Source organism: Falco rusticolus, chromosome 7 (genome assembly GCF_015220075.1).
Source record: "Falco rusticolus isolate bFalRus1 chromosome 7, bFalRus1.pri, whole genome shotgun sequence".
Taxonomy (NCBI): Eukaryota; Metazoa; Chordata; class Aves; order Falconiformes; family Falconidae; genus Falco; species Falco rusticolus.
In genome coordinates, this window is record NC_051193.1 from 37038062 (window position 1) to 37057886 (window position 19825).

The 19825-nt window shown below is 38.5% G+C and overlaps 1 protein-coding gene across 2 annotated transcripts in view; it reads right to left on the reverse strand.

Moving 5' to 3' along the window:
- PPP2R5C (protein phosphatase 2 regulatory subunit B'gamma) overlaps nucleotides 1–19825 on the reverse strand; it is an 88925-nt gene that overhangs the window by 68627 nt on the left and 473 nt on the right. Inside the window, exons 2-3 of one of the 2 annotated variants that reach the window (XM_037393448.1) lie at nucleotides 18490–18555; nucleotides 3160–3319 (exon numbers count right to left, since the gene is read on the reverse strand). In XM_037393448.1, coding sequence (XP_037249345.1) covers nucleotides 3160–3319; nucleotides 18490–18555 — 226 coding nt within the window. Of the gene's footprint in view, nucleotides 1–3159; nucleotides 3320–18489; nucleotides 18556–19825 lie in introns of those variants that run through there. The other variant, XM_037393451.1, reaches the window with a different exon arrangement.

Consider the following 19825-nt stretch of genomic DNA (forward strand, 5'->3'; position numbering starts at 1 on the left):
TTTTCTGTGAAAATAGGCAAGATCTTTTCAAAATGTTTGACACAGTTCTGAAGGTGCTTCTCCAGAGATACTTCTGGGTTATCTGTGGGCAGACAAGCTACCTATTGTACCCAAACTGTATCAGGCTGCACCGCACTGCGCTGCAGAGAGCTTTGCTGGTTTGCAGCTTTACTAATACATAGATCTCAGTGCTCCACAAGCCAATTATATCAGAGACTTCTTTTCGATGTTCACCTCTATTCTTAGAGCCTCTTAACTCATTCTTTTTTTTTTTTTTTTTTGAGTTCTGAGCTATCCTGCTTCTCCATTTCCCAAATAAACTAAGGGTGTACAATGCTAATCAAACTGCTCCAATGAATATAAATCATACCACACTAATACCAGTCACCAGGGCAAATAGGCTGGTATTTCCAGAAGCCTATTGTCAGCACTTCTGTGCAACGCCCAAGAGAAAGTTCACAACATGCTTGAAGACCAAAAAGTATTTCCTAAATAAGAAGCCTTGATGAAAACGCACTTTGGCAGCTCCTCCTTTCCCTTCCCACTATTTCAAGTGATCCACTGACCTCAGCTCCAGCCCCATGGCACAGAAGGAAGGTGGTTATCTCCACAATACTGCAGGCCATTTAGAGTTTACCAGTTACAAGCTCTCACAGACCTTAAAGTATGCAAGAACAACCCCATTCTACATGCTCTGCTTAAAATACAATCTCAGGTAAAAGTATCACAGTATGCAGTAGTCAATCCAACATTTATGAAGAAAATGCACATCTCTTGGTCTACTACAGATAGTAGAAAGGTTTCCCAGGTACTGTAGCCACAGAAATACAGCCACCTGTTACAAGTAACTGGTTTGAGTTTGAGAGCGGATTAAACACAGCTAACCTGAAAGAGTACTACATTCTTCCCATCTCTTCATGGAAGCTAAAGCTGCCTTAAACTCAGTCCTTTAAATTATAGCCTGCCAGTCCATTTAACTCCTGTCCAGACACAGACATTACAAAACACACTTAAACCTGTCAAAAAATTAAGTTTCCCAGCTTCACTTGACCCACTGAACACATATCAAGTCACATATCTACGTACACATTAGGAGTACTGGCCAATAGCATTCTCATCAACCCTAATAAGTAGGAATTAAATCATGACTGAGCTTGTGGAGTGAGCACAGCAATTATACAGACACCTGCTATAATCCATGAGACTGGACATAGCTTTATTCATGAAGACAGTAATTACTACTCATCACTAAATCAGCAATTGCACTAGTGTTTCATAACAAAGTTTGGTCCTCGACAGCCTGGGGACACAGGTACACCATCAGACATCCACCAGAGATAAGCTCAAGATCTTTTCTCTTGTTTCACTTGAGAGTGGGGGTGTGACCACAGACTGAAAAGCAAGTATAATGCATACGCACAATACTTCTACCATTTCTGCACATCTAGGTGTGTTGCATCAAAAATGCTAAAATGCACTCAGAACATAGCTTATACAGTTTTTAAGACTCAACCTTTTTTTTTTTTTGTATACCACACCACCACACACACACACCCTGCCAAGTCCAAGCAGGCTCTCTCCTGCCCTTCACTGGCCTACTAGTTCAAACTGAAATGGAGCCAAGGTGGAAAGAGAATCCACTGTAAGACTGATTACTTTCCCCTTGTCCCACCTGCAAGAATTTTTGTCATTTCCAGCTCACCATTCACTCTGCTTTTAACTGCATGCTCAGTTCTAGTCTCCCTGAGCTGACAATCCCAGGCACTACCAGAAACACAGTATTTAAAACAGGACAAAGCAAAGGTTCTAAACCAAGTAACAAATGTTTTTCTTTGTAGCGGAGTCTTTAAACAAAAGGTTAAATGATGCTGTATGCATGACTTTATAAAAAAGAATAATCACTACTTTAATTCAGTGTCATTTGCTTATGTCAGACCCTGGACGTGACAGCTTGTGCATGAACCTACTATGTCAGTTTAAAAGATAGGACATATTTATGAGTAATCTGTGGTGCTACATAGTCTTAGTTCCAAATTTAGTAAAAAAGATTGAAATACACTAAACTTTAAGCAGCACCTTGTATATAGACTTCTATACGAACATGATAGACAATATTTTCTTAAATGGTACCTCTGAAGAGAAGAACATTGCAGTCTAATTTGACTTGTATGAAAAGCAGTATAGTTAAAATTGGCTGAGAAGCTCAGTTTTTTATTTTCAAAAAATACTGATGCAGTATATCAAGAAAACACTGACTAGAGGAAAAAAAGTCTTATTCCTTGACATTTTCACATTGCCTACAGCAATACTACTCGATATTTCAGCAACCTGTTAGGCTTTCACTGCCACCTTTGAACATTAGAAAGCAGTATGCATCACACTTCAAAACAGCTTTTTTTTTTAAATAAACCTTCAGAGCAAATCAGTTACTCATAAGCAACTAATCAGCAACTGATCAGTACATCTGACCACACATGGTAAATTCTACCCTAACACTACTACAAGCTACCATAAGCACACTTACACAAGTATGTATTACACAACAGACAGTAGCTAAAATAAAGATGATAAAAGCTGTGTTAGTAAGAGAACACACATATATTATCATCTTTTCATCACAGTTGGCTGTAAATACAATTCTAAAAGATCAAAGCCTTAAAATTGACAAAGGAAATATTCATATTCACTAAAAAGATGCCACTCCGCTTGACCCATGCTCAGGAAAACAAGACCAGTAAATAGCAACAGACCATGTCTTCTCAGAATGCCAAGCGATTTTAGTACAAACAAAATACAGTCTGAGCATGCTGCACTGAGGACAGATGACTAATATTTTGCATAGAGTGCCCAAATATTCTGCTTTTATGTGAGATGAGTGAACATACTTTCACATAAAAAAAATCTGGGCTGAAGAGACATAGATATTTCTTATACTGATGGCCAAGAAGGCAACACACTGCAAGTCCATATATAGGGACTGAAAGAAAAGAAATAATAAAAATCCAGTGTGTTCAAGCATGCAAGTATGCGCAAGTTTGCACACGTGTATACTTGATATATAATGCATGCTGTACAGATGCAAGTAGTATGATAGTTAAGATGTTTCTCTGTCTCATGCCCATGATCCCCCCAAGAGCATTCTGATTTAGAAAGACATACCTTTTAAAGCTGGCAGTTTTTGAAGCTCCCTGTTATTGCTAACATTAAACTTTGAAGAACTCTGCCGCTTTTCCTTCTTCAGTACTGTCTGTGGTGCTGGTACTTTTATTTTAGATAGTTGTGCTGGAGGAGGAGTGCTATTTGATTTTTTGTTTGATACCTGTTTAAAAAGAAATTACAGCAGTTAATTGCAGCTTAACTTAGAAAATCTTCTAAGAAATTATTTTTGTTACAGAAATGAAGCAAAATAAGCTTTTAAACAAATTACTCTATTAGTCATCCTCTGAATGCATAGTTATCTATTCTTCTGTTCCATCTTTCCCATGTTTATTGCTGTACGACAGCCCTCATAGATGGGAATAGATCACCCTGTTACATGCACTAGCCCATTTATTTGAAGTTACCAGCCAAATGAAAAGAAGTTTTGAAATAATGTAGTTCCTTAGCTACTCTCACCTTTTTCCTGAGAAGTGTAGGTCTCCAAGGTATCTGGGCTGTCTAACTTCAGCTTCAAAGGGATCACCAACCTTGTCTATTTACAAAGGATAAACCTTTCACGACCTATTTGTACTGTGCCTCACTGCTGGAGCCCTGAGCTTAGCTAGGGCATTCAGGCTTCGATACAAAGTTAAAGAAGCAAGTCTTATTACTGTAGTAGCTTCAGCAGCTTCTAAAACATCATCTGATCCAGCTGGGATAGAGTTAATTTTCTTCATTTAGTTGTTGCTAGGTAATGTTTATACTAAGTCAAAGACTTCTCAGTTTCTCAGGCCTTGCCAGTGAGAAGGGATGGAGGGGCACAAGAAATTGGGAGGGGGCAGCTGACCTGAACTAGCCAAAGGAGTATTCCACACCATAAACCTTCATGCTCCGTATCTAAACTGGAAGGAATCGGCCAGGGCCCACTGATCCCTGCACAGGGGCTGGCTGGGCATCGGTCAGAGGGAGGCGAGCAATTGCACCGTGCATCAAAAAGATCTGTGCACCATCAAGACTTGTCGCAGTGCACTGCCTACTCAGAGCAAGTTGCTTTTACTGCAATAATCCTTATTTGATTGGCACTGTACATAAACTTTGTAACACAAAACCAGACAAACAGTTCCCACCTATAGGTTTCCAGTTGCTGTTATTTCCCAGACTATACTTGACAGTGCTCTCTGCTCTCAAGCTGAGTAAAATGCATCATTAACAGAAGCCTGTCAGAACTTGTGATGCTGCCTTTCTCATTCCTTTTTTGAAGTAGGAAAAGCAGGTTTAAAGTAGGCAATGGTTAACTTTTTAAATATGAATAATTTCACTACATTCTTTATGAGAACGATAAAACATCTAGGAGTGACCTACACTAAAAATACAGGAACAGCTGAGCAGGAAATCTTACTGCAAGTACTGCAATTCATTTTACAGGACCTTAATTTGCTGTAGAAGCCTTTCAAATTTGCAAACTATTTTACACTAAAGAACACACATCTGAAAATACAACTTGGCACTTTTCTTTTTCAAGAAAGACTATAGTCTCCAATTTGAAAGCGCCCACTTGATAACAAATAGGAAAAAGAAGGGAATGGGATTCACAAAGGAAATCAAGTGGCAATGCTGCTACTTTGGCAGTTTGAATGGATTTAGTTAGAATTTTGTTAATTACAGCAGATATGAAAGCGGTGTTCATTCCTGCATGAAATAATATCAATGGCATTTTCATAGGGATATGGCTAAAATAACAGAAACCACTTTTCCCCATGTTCCAAAAAAGTTTCCAGAATAGCTTATTCATCAACAATTTCTGCATGGTCTGGGAGTATACACATTCAGCACACAGAGATGTTACCGTACATAAATTTATCTACTTCTAGAGTCTAAGACAGTAATTTTACTCAAATTATGTTCTAGTAACATAACTAGGAGAAAAATTTATATGGTTCAAGAACAGATTAACAATTGTGTTATATTAAGTACTGTGTGTATAATACATCAAAGGTATGACTGAAAGCAACATTTAATTTTCATTAAAGACATTTAACATGACCATGTTATAAATTAAATATTACAATAGCAAAATCCCTTACAGCCTTATAGAAGGAGAGAAAACACACTGAACACTGGAAGTCTTAAGTTACCAAAATAGTCTAGAACTTGTTTCAGTAAAAATAGCATACATCAGGCAAATTAAAAGCATTTATGTACAAGTAATAACTATTACATTGCATTTTTCAGACTATTTCACTTTTTAATCCCAAACACTAAATGCTTAACAATCTTTTTGCTGAAATACAGTTATCTGCAAGGTAAACACTATCCATTAATTTGAGTTAAAAAACAAGCAAACAATTTTCAAAATAAAAATATGAATGGACTAAGCAGAAAGAAAACAGCACTAAAAATTAGGAAGCAATGACTTACTATGCATTAAACAATAAAAGCTAATTAAGATCATTACAAACACTATTACTGCACAAGATTCTGTACTTTAAATACTGAGCTTCAGCCTAATGGTGTTTTTCTGAACTGGCTATCTTCCACTGCCACCTGTTTTTTGTTCATTACTTGGAACAGGAAAAACTGCTTTCCTGTTTCCTCTATTCCCAAACAAATTCTCAGTTTCGAATTAACAAGTGCTCGCATGTGCCTGCACACATGCGCACACTACAGTATCCTAAGGTAACACAGACCTCAGGGAGCCAAGTATTCTAAATCGCAGATAAATTCTAAAATTAGCCAAAAGTGGTTATTTAAGAGGATGGGTCACATTTCTAATTAGAAATGTTGAAAGCAAGCATTTTTTGTTGCTATGGCAACCTCCCATCCAGCAGCAATGACTCCAGTGCAATTCTAGCACTGAATCACCAGCCAATTTATCCAATGTATTTCCTCCTCCTTTCTACCATCAACCATTATCATCCCTGCTTTTCAGTCATGCTCCAGTCACTCAGGCAGCACATACCTGAAAGCTGCCAAAACAGTTTCCAGTTCATTATTATCTGAATGCTGTGCTAGACAGCTGTACCCAATGACCTCTGCAAGTGGCACTATGATGCTACCACAAGAGAACTGGCCTCCAGAGCTCGCAGACAACCAGCCACTGGATAGAAGGGCACCTGGAGAAAATGAGTTAAGTCAACTTGAACCACACAGCTCAGCAATTTTAACCACCCCTCTAAAAAGGAAAATACAGTCTAACAATTCCATGTATTCATTTGCTAAAGACTTCAAGTTAACAGATTTAACTTTGTATGAAGGTACAGTGCTCATTAATTCAGATCAAAGAGCCAAGCTTGGCTGCTTCTTCCGAGTGACAAATCAAACATTGTCAGAAACTACAACTCCTGAGAATAACTGATGGACGTTCTGCTACATCGGTGAACAATTCAACTTATCTGACACCAGAACAATCAAACTACAGATACAATTTATCAATTCTCCTCCTACAACTAAAATGGGAATATCTATCCTTCCCATTGTTCTGGAAAACAGTTTTGTCCTACCCAAATGTTTATATACTCAGGTACATTCAATTCCAAAAGTGCTGATAAACCCCTAAAAATGCATACAAATTACTCTGAAAAAATGTCAGATTGGAATGTATTTCTTCAGATCATAATTAAAGCACAACACTCAGTATTTTTGATCAATTTGATTTTTAAAAGCTAGAGCTTTACATACTTTTATGAACATCTAAGACTATTGGGAACCGTGTGATTCCAACTTTAGCTTCTGCTTTTAACAATTGAAAAAATATAGCTTATTTTCCTTGAATAAGCTTAAAATTAATTCAAGAAAAACAGGGAAGAAAGAAGGAAGTTTCTTGCTAGTCATGACAGTTCAAGACACATAATCCTTGCATCCCTTCTCCCCTCGAGTCCTCCTACATCAAGCAGGATATGGAGCATTCCTTGTCTTAACATCACTGTTTTGAGCAAAGTTGGATCCTTCATCCCCCTGACTCGTACACAGGCAAGTATCAATCTGAGCACAACACTAAGTTTGTGACAAGGGAAAGATAGGAGTAGACCAAACACATCCGCAGTTACAGCCAATTAAACTGACCGTCATCAGCCTACGTAACTTTTACTTTCAGCCAGCCATCTAAGACATAAGACAGAGAGAACACTGGGATCTGGAAGGAGCGTCCACCCTGTTCTTCCCTTTCTGACAGTCCCTCAAAAAACTGGCATTCAAGCTTCCTTGACCAAGAACTGGCAACCAGAAGAACTCTGTCTGACCTCACCTTTTAAGGCATACTCCCTAATAACTGAATTAGAGCAAAGCGCACAAAGCCTTTGCTCCACAAAATCTAGAGCCTAGCCAAGCCAAGCCTGTAACAATGCTGCAAGTTTTCATACTGCTTTATAAGATAAACTGGTCAGAGCAGGGTGAGGATTTGAAGATGACAACAAAAGCACCTGGATGCATCTGTCATTCAAGACTTAAAAACCCTGGGTGTCTTACTAGTGACAAAAATCAGACCATCTCCTAAGCACAAAGCAGAGAGATCCTCTGCCTGAAGAAAACACAGTGCCAAGCAGCACCCATGTGGTGTTCCCTGACACAGATGAGTCTCACACTAATCTGCTATTTTCTTCCCTCTACTGAGTATCACCACTGAATTCAAGTTTATATCGGTGTGTACACCACCCCAGGATGGCAGCAGCAAGCCACACTCCAGCCAGAACCTTGATAAAAATTCTAGACTACAAAATCTCGATAGGTGAAACTTGTACCAATTAACATATGATTAACACTCCCTGTGAAATGCAGGTATACAGAGTGAAAAGCACAGAACACTTTTTATGAGAATAATTAGTCTGAATCTGAGAAAAGAGGAAGAATGCTTATATTAATGAAGAATTAATCCTTTCATTTCCTTTTGGTACAGTAAGTAGCATCCACAGACATATTTTTCATGAAGCTAAACAGATCTGATCTATAGCACTCAGAAGAGCTCATTTCTTGCCAAGGCAGCCTCAGAACGGGCTACGAAAGCATTCTGGACTGTATCTAAAATATACTTACAATGAAACTGAAATAACTTACTGAAACTAAACAAAGAACACGAAAAAACATGAAAGGGCCATTTACAACTTCTTTTTCAAAACCATATGAGGGCCCAGTATGTAATCAAAATAATTTGGCTAAGAGGTTGAGGCCTAATACATAATCAATGTAATTAGGCTGAGAAGTTGAACTTAATTTAATCTCTTGAGAACTGAAATCAAAGATCAAGGAGTCCAGATGGGTGGAGAACAGTTAAGAGCCTTCCATGCAGGTTTTTTCCCTCTGCAGGAACTTCAAAGTAGCATGAAAATCTCTGAACACTCCAGGAATCTTGAACTCTGCCACACAGTTCTCTCCTTTGCAGATCTTAATTTACTGTTTTGGGGGTGGGAACTGGGACAGATCATACCTGGCATGTGTCCCAGTAGCCATCAATGTGGTAAATATATCCACAGCATACCTGCAGATGGTGGGCTGGTAGTGTTAGATTAGCAGCTTGGGACAAAGGCAGCGTTCAAGAGAGCATGCTACCAGGAGAGCAATACTTGTCAGCTCATTTCAACGCTGTGTTGTTAACACCACCAGTCCAACATGCCTTCCAACAGGACATCATCAGGATAAACTCTTATTATGGTATTAAAAATATGGCCCAACAGAGCTATCCAGACAGTCTGCAGTAGTTCTAGCTCATGCAAGTAGTGACCAATCGCCGGTACATAGTTGCTATGGAACAACTAGCTACGATCTTTAATGCCAGTATTTTCAATCTGCAGACTCTGTGTAAACTATATATGGATTCTTAATCATCTGAACATGTAAAAAGGGGCATCGATCCATAAACAACTGAGTTAAAAAAAGCAGGGAAGCAACATGCTTGCTGGGTACCATTTTGGATGGCAAACTTTCTGAGGTTTTTACTCTGTTGCAGATTCTTGCTGCTGTGCCTTTATTGTTCACTAGTTTCACCACCACAATCTTGTCTGGACAGAAAACATATGGAGGAGTCTCTGGAGATGCAGCTTATGGTGCTGAAAGTTTTGGTTGGTTTCTCACAGACTGCAGTTTAGATTTCTATTGTTTCTCCTCAGCAAAATCATTTGCCAGAGTTATACCCTGATTGGTCTGGTAGAATTATCTTTGCAGCTGCCTTTCTAGCAGATATGTTTATTATCATTAGATTGTCTCAGTGGTTGAGGTACAGTTGGATAGTCCAGTGGTAGTCTCAGCATAACTTACGATGTTTTTATTTGCTAAGACAGCAAGAGCTGCATCCTAAAGCTTTGAGGATCCATGTTGTTATAATGATAAAAAGATTAACTTTTTGATAGGGTGGTGAAGACAACGTTTATATGTTTTAGCATACTGTAATTAGCACTCACTGATTTGTGTTGCAGTACTTGTTTAGCAACTGTGGTTTTGCATTTACATACATCAATGCTACTGCTGGCTATTCTTGATGTCTGACTACGGAGTTCCATTTGTGTTTTGTCAGAGAAAACACAGTTTGTTGAATTGCATCAGTGACTGGAAAGTTCCCTATGAGCAGCAAAGGTCATCTGTCCCTCTTCACTGTGGAGGGGTGCCCATGGCAAGGTACACAGTCATAGACCATTTTAGAAGACTGATCTACACCTTGCTAGAAGCTCTCCCACCTTTCTTGCTGGCTTTTATTTTTCACAGCACAAAGCATTGCCTGTATTTCCTGTTAGCTGCTTACACACAGGGCTCAAATTTTATCTTCTAAAGAATTGTATCATCACAGCTTTGTGCAACACACTTGACTTGCAACACATCAAACCAACCCTGACAATTGCCAAAGATGTCTCGACTCAGTTTACTGCATCCTTGATATTCTTGCACTGTAATTTTACATTTATAGTTAAATATCAGCAGCATAAGGCTTCGTTTCCATTTGCTCCTTGTAAAACTTATTTTTAACTAGTTTACTCCAGGAACAAATAGACATTTGATTCCTCTCAGTGACATATCAGATCTGCAGCCTGAGGCTGTAGAGTACTGGCAAAGGAGACAGGGTCCCCAGGCTCAGACCATAAGTGTTTTCATAAGTGCATCATGTTTTGCATTTGCTGGAACACCATCAGTAAGCACCTGGTACTTTGTTTTGTTACCTGCAACCATCAGTTAGCTAATGAAGTATGACTAAAATGAGGTAATGTTCTAAGTATTATTTCAAGACATTTATATAAATACAGAGACAGAGAATCTGAATAAATGATGGCCTGGCTTAAATTACTTCAGTTCTTTATTTTCCTTTGCAATTTCTCTCTGATCAACCTGAACCACCCTTTTACTTTAAAAAAAAAAACAACAAAAACTACTTTTGTGCATCTTTTTACTTCTCAATCTTCTACACACCCTATATATACACACACACCCATATATATAAGGTTCCCACATTTGAAGGAAAACACATACAAACTCATTTGCTTTAAGCCCCACTCTACTGTATATTTTAATTATATAAAGCTACGAGAAGCTAAGGCTACTGTACATGTAGCTCTACCAATGATGTTTGTATTCTTGTGCTCCCTGATCCACTCCTAATAGTTTCTCACTTCACATACTCATATTGAACTTTTTTTGCTTCATCCCCTGCCCACCAATTTGGTATTTGTATTAGATGCTATATGAGACAGTTACAGACCATGACAAGGTTCCGAGGCATTTCAGTCATATAACAACCTTGACCACTTCTTTAGTGCTATACCAAATCATTTCATCTTTGGCTCTTATTATGCTTTTATTTTACATGCCACTAGAAAGTTTACTTTTCAATACTTTAGACTGCTAAACTGAGCAGTGATGAGGAACCATGTTAAATTATAGGCACTATAAAGGTGTAGCAAATGGTAACACTTGGTAGCCGTCTTTTAAGAAGTATATTCAAGAACAGGGCAAGATTTTTTCCTTTTTTTTTATTTTATTTTTTAAAGTTGTACCCCAAAGCCTGTTGAGGTGCAGGGAATCCAGGAAAAAAAAAAGCAAAGCCTACCAACCCACCTGTAGAACTACAAATTTATTCTAGCTTCAAATGAAATTGAGGGGAACCCTGCCCCCAAGATTTAATGTTTGTAAAGTCTGCAAACATATGGGTGGGATTCAACAGCTACCTAGTTTTTCTGTTTGTATTCTCTATGGGATAACTATATTAATAATTCTGTATTACACACACATTAATGAACACCTGAGTCCTCTCAAAGTTTAAGGAGCTGTAGGCATAACTCTTACAAAAAAACCCCAAAACACTTAAGAGAAACAATTTGAAACAAAGGATGTAAACTGAAGACATCCTTTCCCATCTGCTGACACCAATTTTTGTGGGCCACTTTGCTCCTTTGGATTAGAACAGCCTTTGCTTTCATTGCTGCATTTCCATTCTAAAAGGATTCAGAATTTAAAAGCATGATTAGAAGCAGATGATAGCAAGTACCGAAAAAAACTGACAAACCAAAGTCCTCACACGTGTTATACCAGTAGTTGTCAGCCTCCTGTAAGAGCTAGGAGGGCACAGGATCCTGTTTTCAGAAGCATCTCCTTTTAGGTAGCAAAATACTTGTATATAGCAGTGTTTGGTAGACTTCTTTAAGCAATTCTATTAGCTTTAAAGGCATAATATTAAAATTACATAACAAGCACTGTTAAAGTAACATCTTTCACTATTCCGTATTAAGGTATATTTGCTTCAGATGCAGAAAGAAATTCTAATTCCCCAAAAACAAAGACAGGCAAGATGTCAAAAATTGGAAATAAGTTACAGAAGTTAAAAGCAAAAAAAGCAACTCTGCATAGCTGCTTTACGAGTAACACACAGTACATCTTTCTAGTCAGCAAAGAGCACCTTACTTAGTACTAAGGGTATATTCACTTGCTACACTTAAGCATTTTCTGGTGGTTCTGTCAACCCATTAAAAAATCTTTCTAGGAAAGAAAATGAAAATTGGAAGCCATGAACAAAAATTAGTTTTTCAATTATATTTTTTAGAAAAGTTGGTACACCGGTTTAATGACAAACAAAAAACCCAAAACCAAAGCCCACAGACTATTTACACAGCTGATACAAGAGAAAATCCATACTGATTTTATATATAGTTTTGGTTTAAAGTCCTGCTTTGCTAATACTTACAGTAAAATCCCAAACTAGTAGCCTAGAAAGCCTCAGAAAACACAAGGTCCAGCACTATCCATTTATAGCCCTTCTGCAATTCAAACTTGAGAGGACTAGTAGTTCAAGATTTCAAACCTCTTTCATAACACTAGTATCTCTTCTTCCAAATGAAAACCCACCTATTTCCAAACCAATTTTATCTAATGCATGGGGGTGACTCATGAAAAAGACTGGCTACTCCAGCTGTCAGTCTAGCTGGAACATATTACTGAACACATACTGAAGAAACAGCTGGGGTACAGCTAGGTTTGTTTTGCACCGTATACACCAGACAAACATGGCTTATTGGTCTGGCCCACTGAAAACTTGGGAGTTTGGGGATGCTTTATTGCAGGATATCAGCCATTCCTGATCTCGATGGCTATATAACTGGCAACAAACTGACAGTATGGTAGGGAGTACTACCAAAACCCTTAAAACACTGTTTTATAAATAAATTAATACCTAACTTGAGGTGTCAATTAAGAGAGAAATCTGAGCTATGCTAAAACATAACTTTGTAAAAGACATCTGCTTCTATGAAGAACAACAAACACAAAAGAATCTTATAACCTCAAAGATGCTGAACTCAATGCATTAAAAAATGCTGTGCCACCGAGTGAAAGAGATTGCCTGTCAAACAATAATAACGGAAAAGAAGAGCTTAAATGGCAGCTGCTTTATACAAGTGACAATAAACACATATACACTGAATCACATGCAGGTACAAATTAGCATGCTAAACAATTAAAACAGGATAATCTCAGCTGACTGTAAGAATGTTCTGTAGCAAGAAGGTTTTTCCAGAAATAATTTAGGGGCAGTTCTAATCCTAATGCATGTGAACAAGCTGGGGAAAACAACCCTGGAACTTTTGGAAAGGTGTTCTCCCCTCCTCTGCTATAGTCCCTAAGGAGTTGTCCAAGTAATACTTACCTGTGCTAAGCCTTTTGAGTATAACTTTAAATATGGTGAAGCTGAAAAATCTAGTCACAAGCTAGACACTGTGTAACAGCCTCCACACACCACCTTCAAAACCAGATCAGGTACATTTGTTTTGCAGAGTTACCAATAACTTGGTATAGCACCTTAAACAGCATTGTGATTTTAAAAAAGACGCAAAAAGGGAACATGAGAAAAATAAGTAACAGTACATAGAAAATATGGAGTCAACTTTCTAAATAACTTGCTACTGATTACAGGAGCCTGTTAACACAAAAAATACTCTATTTTGTCTATGCCTAGTTTTAACATTAGGATACTTCTACATATGATCTCTTAAAGGAAACCCACACAAATCCATCAACATCACTTATACTACCAATTTAATTTATGATTTTTGAGGAGCATGTTGGTCATACGTGCATATGTAACCAGGAATCGAAGTAGTAATGAGAATACTGAGCCTAATGTGCTAACTAATACTGGAAAGGTGATCACAGAAAACTGGATAGCCAACTCTCAAGGTTCTTCCACAGAGATGAAAATCCCTACTTTTGCTGAAGCATTTAAAAGAATCTATTAAAGAGATTTCTGTAACTTCATTACCATGCCCAAAAAAATATCAACACTATGCTGAACAGCTTAAGAAATCAACTTTGAAATAAAAAAGGCTTCACAAAGCAGGGAAGAAAAGCAGTGTTAAGGTAACCTCTTTCCCTATTCAGTGTTAAGGTATATTTGCTTTGGATGCAGAAGGAAATTCCAATTCCCTAAAACAAAAAGGCAAGATGTCAATAAAAACTGGAAATAGGAAATTACAGAAGTTAAAAGCAAACAAAGCCTGACAAAATTGCTGCACTGGAAGCTCTTACCAGTGTTTAATAAACCTACTGAAAAGCGATGGCTGCAGGACAGAAGCATGGGTCAGGGCTTAACAAATCTTAAGATTTTTAAAAAAATTGGTTTCAACAGTGATTCTAGTCCAACTTAGCAACACATGCTACCAATAAATCAAGCAGTTTCTTGCACAGCAAGAAAACTGGCTAATGCAGTTTGCATTTTGTTACATTTTTATTTGTCTGCATTAAAAAGCCCACACCTTTAAAGTAGAAAGAATCAACCAGGGCATCACATGGAAACAGTGAGATAACAGACAAAAACACACACACTCGTCAACCCACATTAGTCTTTCATTTGCTATTCTGCATGGCAGAACAACTTGAAGAAAGAGTTATGATTTCTGTTCTTATTTGTTGAAACTCACGAAGCCATTACTTTCTTAAATAACAGAAGTATTCTTTCCCGTCTACAGACTACTCAGCATCTAGATTCAAAATGAATAGAATTTAGATTTAGAAGTTTCATGCCTTCTTAAACCAGTCCAGCTAGACCTAGAGGATGCTATCACTTCCAGTCACCAACAACTACTCCGTCGCATGAAGGCAGCTACTTCTGACCCTTCCAACCCCCAGGTGAACCACAACAGTGAATTAATTGTCCAAGGGCTCCTAGACCATTTCAGAGACCGGTGAAAAGTAGAAGTTTTAGCACATACCTTCCCCACAGGGAAAACATACAGAAATGAGAGTATATAGGGTTAGAATTTTAACTTCCTTCCCTGTGACTGACTTGAAAACTACTGTTAAAATACTGTACTTTAATTTTTAGAAGTGTTAGGTTTTTGCTAGAGATAAAGGTAATGTTTCTCATCAATCATTAACTGTTACCAAGCTACCTCTTTCTAAAGAAATTAGACTGACCGTGTTACTACTGCCTTAATTCCAAACGAGACCTCCAGACCTCTGTGACAAAACAGAACCCTATAACAAAGCTTATCTGTGAGGAGGCAAGTAACTTCTGCAAAATTACCAAAGCCAGGTCACAGGGAGTATGTCCCCAAGTTTCCAAGTGTTGGCATAGGCAATCCCCACACCTGGACATCTTATTTTGTTATGTGTAAAGGTTTTGGGCACCAGTAATCATCGACCCCCACCACCCCCAAGTATTTTACCAGAGTAAAGATACTACTCCTACACAGAGGAAGGACAACACACAATAGATAAGCCTTCGTTCACAAACTGAAGACACTAGAATCCTGGACTAATTAGTTAAGTAGGAGGTTATACTTAAAGGAATAGATTCAACTGTTCTGGCAACTATTTAGTCCAATGCGTTAATGCTTACTAACAGGTTACAAACTAAAGTTAGATGGGAACTATCTAATATTAATCATATTAGCTCTTAGTTGTTTAGGAAGCAAAAAATACATGCAACTGGAAACTGGAATAATTGCATTAGGGTTCAGAATGACAAGGTGTCTTCACCTCATACATATGTGCACTTCTGGTACCTCTATCAGAACATTGAAACAGAGGACAATGAAAGTAATTGAAGTCCTCTCACCTAGAGATTAAGCAGGGCTTGGGGAAAAAAATCTAAACATTACAGTATAAAAAAGTCAAATAATTAATAATACAAAAACAATTTTAGACAACACTTCAGCAAAGCAACCTTCTAAGCTACACACTGGTTTAAAAAAAAAAAAAGCATACCAGGATGGAAGACCATACATCTACTGTTTCTGAATCCCTCTTCTTGAGTATCAGCTACTGACCATGCAGCAAATAAGAGGTCCTTGTTGCTTCATACATTGCACAGTTCTTTTGGTATAGTATCAAGTAACCAAGGCACAGGTAACAATTATCATCTTGTATTCTTCCCCTTAAACATCTGCTTGGTGGGAATGCTGGAGACAGGAAAACAGGCACAATGGAGCTTGCTTTCAAACACAACTACAATGGGATTCTTTGATATTTGAATTATGATACATTTACTTCACTAGGTCATCTGTGTACTGCAGATACTATTTAGTAATTCTGTACATGCTTATAGGCTACTCCTGCAATTTTCAAACAGAGACAGGCATCAGCTTAAGTCATTTTCACCCCCTTTCAGCACAGGCGTCCTGACTCTGCATACTGAAAATCATTCAATCCCTTTTCAAACTTGCTGTACAGCTTCACTTAACTGAAATCTCATTTCCCTGACTACAAGACAGGAAAACACTTGTTCATTTTTGTAAATATTAAGATCTGTTGTACTTTATCTATAGAAGTCCAAGGTATCATGAATTTAGTTAAGTGCTATAAAAGTGTCTATAAATAAAGTATTTGTGGGATGATGCTGCTTGTGTTGTCCCTGTTCTTTGAATAGCAGACACCTTCTAGTCTTTACAAGCTGCCATTTGCATTAAATGCATATGCATTACATGCATTTTGAGAGGAAAAAAAAAGAAAAGAACCAGCATATTTCCAAATCTACTCATAGTGTAGAAGATTTTTTTAAAAAAGCCATGTTAACATACATGTACAAGGAAAGATGAGGAAAACCTTCAAAGGAAAAAAATATCCTAAAAACATATTAACAGTGTGTTCCAGAATTATTCTACACTTACTGATCTTCACTATTTAAGAAATAGCCTTTCTGCTCACATAAGCACCAGCTAACATACATCATGATTACAGCCAGCCACACTAAAATGCAAGCCTACACTACTATTTGTGTGCAATTACTCAATTAATTAAGTTAATGAGTCAAGCACCGAGGTGCTCAAAATTGTATGGAGACTAAATAATGCCCACTGGGAATGGCAGGCATATATGTACTAGTCACATTTCCAATCCCTTCCCCATTCTGTCCCTACTCACATATGATTTAAGTATCACTGATAAGTAAACTGTACTTTTCATTGGAAATTCTACCTGGAAGGACAATCGAAAAAGAGAAATGCACAAACACTACAACATGTTCTCCTACTGAGATTCATCGCTCACATTTTAAGTTCAAAAAAAAGGCTAGCTCAGCAAACACAGAAAGAGATAACAAAACTGCATACACATTTTCAGTTAAGATTTAAGCTCTCCACTAATTAACTACAGGGGCTTTACACTCTATCCTGAAGTACTGAGGAGGAATAAGAAAATCAGTTCTGGCCTCAGCAACTAGTCATTCAGAAGCCTGAGAAAATAAGCAGTCAATAAACGTACAGCAAAGATGCTGATAGTGACAAGCCTTGCAATTGCACAGGAAATAAAATTATAGCCGAGTAGTAATACTCTGTTTAGCATCACAGCGATTACTGTAAAGACAGGATGTATCACAATAAAGTACATCTATTTACACCATTATAAACACCTACACTGATACATTTCTTTCTTTCTATGAGCTTTCCTAGTAGCTAGGTTCCCTCCACCAAAACTCAAATCGCACTCTTATCTGAATTTGCCAAAATACTTCTACAGGTAGTTTAATAAACTTACTAATTTCTGAGAGAGTGTACATCTTTCTGCAAAACAAATAAATGAGAACTCACTGAAGTGCATCAGAAAGACTACGCTAAATATTCCCACCCACCTGCCCCCAACAGTCATTTCAGGGAAGGAAAATGGTAAAGCTGGGTGACTATTTTGTTCTCAAACATTATCTTTCATTACCAAGACTGAAATACTAAGCTTTTCAGTGCAGCATTTTACACTCAGACTGGTATGAAAACTTTAAAGGAAATTTTACAATCCACCTAAACAGTGGTTTCCCAAATGAAGCAAATTATTAATTGAGTTTCTGAATTAATGTGGGAAGTGGAGTGATTAATGGTTTAATCAACTCCTTTCAAGTCAGTGCACCTTGCTGGTGGGCAAAACAGAGAGTAATGTAAAAGGAAAAAACAAAAACCAGCATCAACAACAGATTAATCACTCAAAAATGGAACACTCCATTGTATACCTGTAAAAAGAAATCAGCCAGCAAAACAACTGGCGGCCTTTGATTAAGCCTAAGGTCTCCTGACAGTATAACAGGCTACCAACGCTTAACTGACATACCAGCATCAACAGTTTGAGAGAGGAGAGCTCTGGCAATTACAAAGAATGACGAAAACTGCAATGAGCAACTAAAAGACAAGCCCCAAAATCCCTCACAACAAGACTAGAAAATAAGATCAATGTATGCCTTATAACCAAAAAGGAAACAGATGAGTATTTAAGGCTGTAGCAAGCATTTTCTCTTCAGTCTTAAAACCACTTTTTGTCAAATAGCAGGGCAGTAGTTCCACAACCACTTTCCCGCAAAGCCACCTGTCATGTCAAAATTTTAACAACCTAGAAACACTTAAAATCACTCTTCAGATGTGATGACAGATTTGCCTGGAAAAGGCTGCATATTTTAGTAATATTTACCTCATGCTCTTGGTTATCTTGCCCATCTTTGCCACTTTTCCCACTCTTGACTGATTTTGCAGGTTCCTTAAAAAAAAAGTTCGCAGTCTCAGTTATTTTGAAAAGGACATCTAGATAGATTTTTCATGTCAAGAAATTAGGGGTTTTCAGACGCTAAGAATATTAAATTTGATGATACAAAAAACCGATACTGTTTTATTGGAAGATCTTAATACCGAACTAACAGTCTCTACAACACTGTTTTAAACTGTTTTTATCTGCAGAAAGTTTCTAGAATTTTATTTATGCATCAAAATTCACCCATAAAGCACATAAAGATAAGTTTTCATGTAGGTAAGCTGGCAGCGGACAAAGAGTGCAAGTGATCTGAACCATGTCTAAGAACTCACCCTTACTGTCTCTGGTTTTTAGCTTCAGGAATATTTACATTTGTTTTAGGTCTGAAACTAGGATCAGTGCAGCACCTATTCTACACTTCATTATTTTTTCTGTTCTAAGGGCTAAAAGATCTAGTATTAGACTCAGGCACGCAACTCAAATTTCTCCCTCCCAGTTATTGTAGCCTTCACTCATTGCATGTTACAATTCGATATTCTCAGAAAAGTCTCAGTGTTTTAGTATCAAAGGTAGCAAGGATATTGAGGAAAAGTTAAAACAAACAATCCCTCACAGACCACAACACCCAACCTCCCTACATCTCATTTTTTAAAACGATGTTGACAAGACAAGAAGTTGCTAAAAAAAATAAAAAAAAAAAGGTCCGGACGAGGCAGACCGTATACCTCACCGTTCCTGACTTCCAGTCACAGGGCTAACGGCCTGTCACACAACACAAAGCCACCCCAGGTAACTTGCTGTTGAATTCAGAAGTTTTCTGCGACTGCCACTTGTGCAAGCCCCCCGCGCGGCTGCCAGGTAAACCGCTCCCGGCAGCGCCGGGAAAAACTGACGCAAAGCGGGGCCAGAGCGGAATCCTCCCCCGCTGCGGGGAAAAGGGGGTGAAAAGGTTTGGGGTGGCGACGAGCGCTCCCCCAGCGCCTGTGGCGATCCCCCAGGCACAAATCCCAAGGCAGCCGCTGCCACGCAACGGTGGACCGTCCCGGGACGGGGACAGGGCAGGCAGCTGCGGGGGCTAGCACCCCCCAGCCCTGCCGCCATAAAAAACACGCCCCCCGAGCCGCCCCCAGAGTAAGACACCCCCCCACACACCCCTCACCCTCCCGCCAGGCACGGCTGAGGCAACGCGCCCCATCCCCTCCCACCAGCACACCCCCGCACCCCGAAACCGCGGCCTCCCCCCACCGGCTGCCCCCAACTCCGTGCCCGCCCGCCGCGG